Consider the following 6,331-nt stretch of genomic DNA (forward strand, 5'->3'; position numbering starts at 1 on the left):
AGAAGTCTATCAACGTCGACTCCTTAATTGATAGAATATGTATGTCAAACTATAAATTTTGGATCTGATGAATGAACATGTTTTTAAAATCTTAGTCAGACTTCTTAAAAGATAGGAGACAAAAATTAGTTTTTTAACCTTTTAAATTACAGCACATATGAATTAAAAAATAAAACAACCGTCCGTTTCGATCGTCGATCAAGTCAAACTATAGAACTGTAAAAACATAAGCTAATTTTAGCATAGTTTGTCTTGAAGAAATAAGATACTAATTATTGGATCTGATGTTGAACTAAAAAGCACATGAAATCCAAACTCAACGAATGGCCCAATTACTCTTCCAAAGCCCATTTCGCCCAGTTACCTATAAAAGGCCCAAACCATATCACCGTTGTTTTTCTTCCATTGCTTTTCTCTTCCTTCTCCATTGTTTTCCTGTTTATTTCCGGTTGAAGTCGAAGCTTTTGCTCAACGATTGTGAAGTTTTAGAGTTGTCGTTACTGATCAGCGATTTGGCAGAGTAAGAAGCAGAATCCCCAATTCACTCAGAAAGTCGCCGAATTCAGCCTTTTAGGCTCCGGCGACAACCCTCATCATGGTTGCTTCAACGGTTCTTATGGTGTGTATAAGCCTGTTACTTCTTTTTTGAACTTCATCCAATTAATTTTCCACCATTTTCCCGTCTCGGTTGTTTCTTTGTTGATTCTCATCGCTGTTTCAGGTGGCAGAGAAGCCTAGCATTGCGCTCTCAATTGCTTCTGCACTCTCTCATGGCCAAGTAAGTTGTAGAAACACTTTCTGATTCTCGTAGGATTTTAAGATTATAGGTTGGTGATCACAGTGGTATTTTTTAACCCATTTCTAAGGTTTTTTTCCCCCACTTGCCCGAATGACTTAGACAGTAGATTATACAGGTTTTAGAAGACGAACAATGGTTCTCAGTTGGAAGAGTTGATTAGCATTCATAGGATAGCTTGCAAAAGCCTCTCTTAAAATGTATATTTCGATGTATACTAGCATGCTTATATCATTTTGCATATTTTAGGATATGTAATTTGAACATTACTAAGTATATGATTTTAGCATGTGAATAGAAAATCTAGCATGGTGCTCCCACTGTGTGCACGTGTATACATTTTTTAGCAAGATTATTTAGCACATAATCTTGTGGGCTATACCATGTTTGTTATTTCCTTTTTCAATTTATCCTTAGAATTTTCTACTGGTATAAGAGAGTTTCTGTAGTCCAGGAATAATTTCATTTGGTGTTTGTAAAGAAGGCCTAAGCATGAAAAAAAAGTTTTATGAAAAGGCCTCAAGTTGAGAGACATCAAGCATTTCACAAATTGAAAGACAAGGGGAAATTCAAATGAGATAGCTTTGTAGAGATTTTTGAACGTTTCATGCGAACCACCGCCAGTATCCCTTTAAATGAGAACCGTGCTTGACTTAGTCACAATAACCTTATGGTAGAGAGAATCAACTTCCAGGAAGAACATCTCAAGTTACCAACACCCAAACCTCCAAGGTCTGTTGGTCTAGACATGACTTCAAGCTAGCTAAGTGAGAACCTCCAAGGCACTTGTAGTTTGTTTTAATTCGGAAAAGTTTGAGCTTTTATGTTGAGATTGTCCTCCTTTATTTATTAATTTATTAGTTTTTTTTTTTAAAATTATAATAATAATGATTATTATTATTTTTTTAAATTTCTATTTCTGGTCTTTAGAGAAATTGTGTATGTTTTGGTTCTTTGGGCTTTTTTCACGTCTCCAAGTTGGAGTTTTATACTTCTTCATCATGTTGATGAAAAGTATTGCTTCCTTATCAAGGGGAAAAAGAACAATTTAGGAAGTAATGTTGACATATAAGCTCAATATATTAATGTTACAGATGTCTACAAGAAAGGGTAGCACAGATGTACATGAATTCGATGGGAGATTTCTTGGGCATCATGCTCATTATAAAGTGACATCAGTGATCGGGCATGTTTTCAGGTGCCTTTTCATTTAATTATATCTCGTGTGTATGAATGTGATTTTGTTGCTTTAAAAATTATATCTATGCAAAGAACGTCAAGATTGAAGAACTTTTATTGATTTTGCAACAATAAAAAAGTCCAACTGTTAAAGGGGTCTATACGAGATTCACGTGCAATTAATGGAAATTAATGAACTAAGATCTGATAGTTGCAATTGCAAGTTCTGCTGTCCTTGGCCTAACCTACGGTGAAAAAATATTCCTTTGTTTCTTGTTTTGCATTTTATCTTTACTGACCTTTTCAACTTAGATATGTAGATTTGTGTGTAACGTATTTGTTTTTTTTTTTTTTTTCATTGTTCTTTCCTTTCCTTTTATAATTAGTTTCCTTGGTTTAGACTCCTCTTGTAATAGTATATTTACTCATTATTGGGTTCTTTGAGAAATGAGAAAATAATTTCTCCAAAAACAAGAAGATAGTTTTTAGCTTTCTAGCCCAATTGTGGATTTTTTTTCTCCCTTTTTTTCACTAAGACACATGCTTTAATATTGTTCTTGCAGTTTTTTTTTTATAGATAATATGCAAAAACTGGCCCAGACACTCACGATGTAAAAGAAAAAAATATCGTTCTTGCACTTGGAATTTTGGATTTATTTTTGTGAAGAGAAGAGAAACAAATTGTATTGATAAATGAAATAAAGGAGTAAAAACCCAAACGCCTAGGTGTATTACAAAAGTGCCTTCCAATTTGGATGTTGTGTGGTTGTTTATTAAGATATGATTGTCCGTTCTTGAGCCTAAGCTGCGCATGGTGTTTTTTGTTGATAAAAATGGGATTTTACGAAAAACAGTTGATAACAGAAGAATTCTTTATTTACATAATTAACTATAACAGGCAAGAAATAAAGGCTGAAAGACAGCTACATGGTGCCCTTGAGCCCAAGGGCTCCATGTATAGGTGTTTTTTGTTATAACAATGGGATTTTACGAACAACAGCTGATAACATAAGATTTTTTAATTACATCTTTACGATAACCAGCAAGAAATAATAAAGGCTGAAAGAGAGCACTTGCAATATACATGGCGCCCTTGAGCCCAACGCTGAGCATGATTTATTAGGCATGTATTTCCCTGCATTTGTATATTCCCTTTTCATGTCTCTCTGTATCTATCTGATTTTATATAACACGCTCCCTATTAATTCTTTATTTACTTGATTAATGATGAAGGCTTAAGTATTATTATTTCTCAAATTATCCAATTGTGGAATGAAAATTATCTGAGTGTTGTTCCAAGGTTGCTAATTAATATGGCTATAGTAAAAATTGGCAAACACTGGATTTTTGTGCCTATTAATTTCCAAGAATGCTCTTTGCTGAAATGATTAGTTTTTCTGATTCTGTCTGACAAAGCTTACTTGTGTGGTTGTTTTTGGTTGCTTCATGATGATGGACTAGTCCTTTACTCTCTGGCCATTGTTATAGTGCATTTCTCTGTTGTCTTTTCATGGGTGTAGTATAGATTTCCCAGCTGGATTTCAAGATTGGAAGAGCACTGATCCTTTGGATCTTTTTCAAGCTTCAGTGATTAAGACAGAATCAAACCCAAAGGTACGAGCGGTTACATTTTTCTGTTGGTTTGTATGAATACTCTCTCACATTGTAGGAAATTGGGGATGGTTGAAACATTAACTAGGAGAAACTTTTGTAATTATCCTATAGGAATTTTGTTACACAGTTGGAGCTCCTTGTAGAGGGCGCTATTTTGTGGACTTGGTTTTTTTTATGCCTGTATATTCTTTCATTAAAAAATAAAACCTAGGAGAAACAGTTTGCCTTGGTTAATTAACTAAATAGAATTTTTCTCAACTAAATTAAACTATTTCTATTGATTTGTCCGATATACTTCGTATTCTTGGTTTCCTTTTTATTTAACAGTCCATAAAATGCATGTGCTTCTCATGTATATGTGCCACTCATTTATCAATCCACTTTTCATGTCCTTTGTTTAGTTTTCATACATTCGCCTTTTCTTATGTTTTCCTTTCTTCTATTCTAGGTTTGTGTGAGAGATATATTTCGATATGGTGAGGAGCTTGTGAATTTCTTTTCATAAATCTTAACAATGATAATTAAGAAAATGATGGATCAATGTATCTTCAAGGAGGATACCCCATTGCCAAATACGGTCATTTTAGTGCCCTCTTTGCCTCAACCTTGAAATCTTAAGAAGATCACCTTTTTGTTCACTGCAAGAAAGCTGTAGCGTTTTACCAAAGCACAATACATAAAAATTTTATAATGAGGTCTTCCCAATTGTTTATTTATTTATTTTTATGAAAACAACAACTTTCGTTGAGAAAAAATGAAAAAAACATGAGCATACAAAAAGCCAAGCCCACAAAAAAGGAAACTCCCTCCACAAGAAGGGGCTCCAACTATGCAACAAAATGCCTATGGGATAATTACAAAAATCCTTCGAAATTGAAGTCCAAAGAGGAACATAAAAACGAACGAGGGACCAAATATCATAAGGATACCTATCCACACCCCTAGACACTCACCTATTCCATTCGCCCCACAAAACCCATAAGATTGGGCCCACCCCAGGACACCATAAAAACGGCCTTTCCTTCCAAAAGGCGGATTGAGGAGGAATTCCTCGATCATAGCATTGACGTCTTTGTTTTGAGCGACCATCAACCCAAATATCTAGAAGAAAGAATCCCAAATACAAATCGCATACTCACAGCGCCAGAGAATATGGTTCAAGTCTTCCTCTTCTTTCCGAGAAAGAATATAACAAAAAGGCCAACAAGCGAAGGCATCTTCCTCAGAATTGTTTATTATAGAAGATTATGCAAATGTTTTCCTATTATCAGATATAACAGCATTAAAGGAAGAAATTTGATTCGTGCTTTTGGGGATGGTTGGGCATTGGAAAGGTAGCTCTTCTTTTCAGATTTCAAAGATAGCTGAAGGTGAAGCCTTTGATGATTCTTTCAATTCAAATGTGCATAACAGTCTGTCCTTTGGTTTGGTTCGGTCAACTAGGAAAAAAGTAAGTAGTTGCACATGGGATGATGAAAAATCTGATTTTTAATAACCATACCAATATCAGTATTAGCAGTTTAGAGGAGGGAGGAATTTGGTTTAATGAATCAAGTTTCCTTGAAGAATCTTATGAAGGTGATATTAGAGTTCTTTTTGCATACAATTCTCCTTTACGAGAAGAATCTTGTGATGGATTTTCCCACCAAATCTAAAAAATGATGATCTAATGAGTTATTTTGAAAAGGAATTGTTCCAACTTAATCCTAAGCCTTAAGTTGGTATTCCTAGTTTACTTTGGTTGTCTGCAAAAGATTGGAGTGTTTATATTTGAGTCATTATTTCCAAGGGGGATTGGGATGCACTTATTCAGGAAATAATTTTTCCTTAAACACTCCAAGCCATTAACTCCATCTATTATAGTTTATAGTATGACTGTAGGAGATGATGAGATAAGGAAAAATTAAGAATTTGTGTGGTGTATTTATGGGAATTCTTTCTTGAAATAATCTTTTAACCTTAACTGGTAAAAAAAAATCAATAAATTGCCAAACTGAGCATAGCTCAACGACGATAATTAGCATCTACTCTTTCCTTTGAGGTCGGAGGTTCAAATCCTTATACACCCACCCACTTGTACTCCATAAAAAAAAAAAAAAAAGATGAACAAAATCAACCGACTACAACTGTTTTTGTTTTCAAAAGTTTATAAGTTTTTTGTAGTTTTTATTTTTAAAGGAAACATAACTTTTCATTGATATAATGAAAAAAGACTAATGCTCAAAATACAAGGAAACAAAATATTCAAAAGAAGATGTAGAACTTGCTAAAAACCATATGATAACCTTCCCAAAATTCATGAATAAACACAAAAGATAAATGCTTGGAGAGAGAGAGAGAGAGAGAGAGAGCCACATTTTTGATAAAATTTTTAAAAAATTGGACAGATGGAAGAGATTCAATTTGTCTCAAGGAGGAAGAATAACATTGAATAAGGCAGTGCTAACAAACCTCCCAATATATTATATGCCCTTATTTGCTATGCCTGTGAAAGTTATCGAGGCAATTGAGAGGATTATGAGGATTTTCTTTTGGGAAGGAGTTAATGGCAGTAACGTTAATCACTTGGTTAAATGGGATTCGGTTTCAAAGCATTTACAACATGGGGTTGGAGAAGAATTCAGCTTAGGCAATTTCAAAGCCAGGAATTTGTCTTTAGTGGGGTTGGAGATGCATGAATCAGGGGCGCTTTGGTGCAAAGTAGTGAAGAGTATACATGGAGGTGGTTCTCATAATTGGCAC

The 6,331-nt window shown here is 34.4% G+C and overlaps 1 protein-coding gene across 2 annotated transcripts in view; it reads left to right on the forward strand.

The window, feature by feature from the left end:
* Positions 1-414: 414 nt before the first annotated feature.
* LOC120080502 (DNA topoisomerase 3-beta) overlaps positions 415-6,331 on the forward strand; it is a 42,084-nt gene continuing 36,167 nt past the window's right edge. Inside the window, exons 1-4 of one of the 2 annotated variants that reach the window (XM_039035177.1) lie at positions 415-619; positions 722-778; positions 1,891-1,994; positions 3,496-3,589. In XM_039035177.1, coding sequence (XP_038891105.1) covers positions 596-619; positions 722-778; positions 1,891-1,994; positions 3,496-3,589 — 279 coding nt within the window. In that variant the 5' untranslated portion in view covers positions 415-595. Of the gene's footprint in view, positions 620-721; positions 779-1,890; positions 1,995-3,495; positions 3,590-6,331 lie in introns of those variants that run through there. The other variant, XM_039035186.1, reaches the window with a different exon arrangement.

The sequence above is a fragment of the Benincasa hispida genome, chromosome 1 (assembly GCF_009727055.1).
Source record: "Benincasa hispida cultivar B227 chromosome 1, ASM972705v1, whole genome shotgun sequence".
Lineage (NCBI taxonomy): Eukaryota > Viridiplantae > Streptophyta > Magnoliopsida > Cucurbitales > Cucurbitaceae > Benincasa > Benincasa hispida.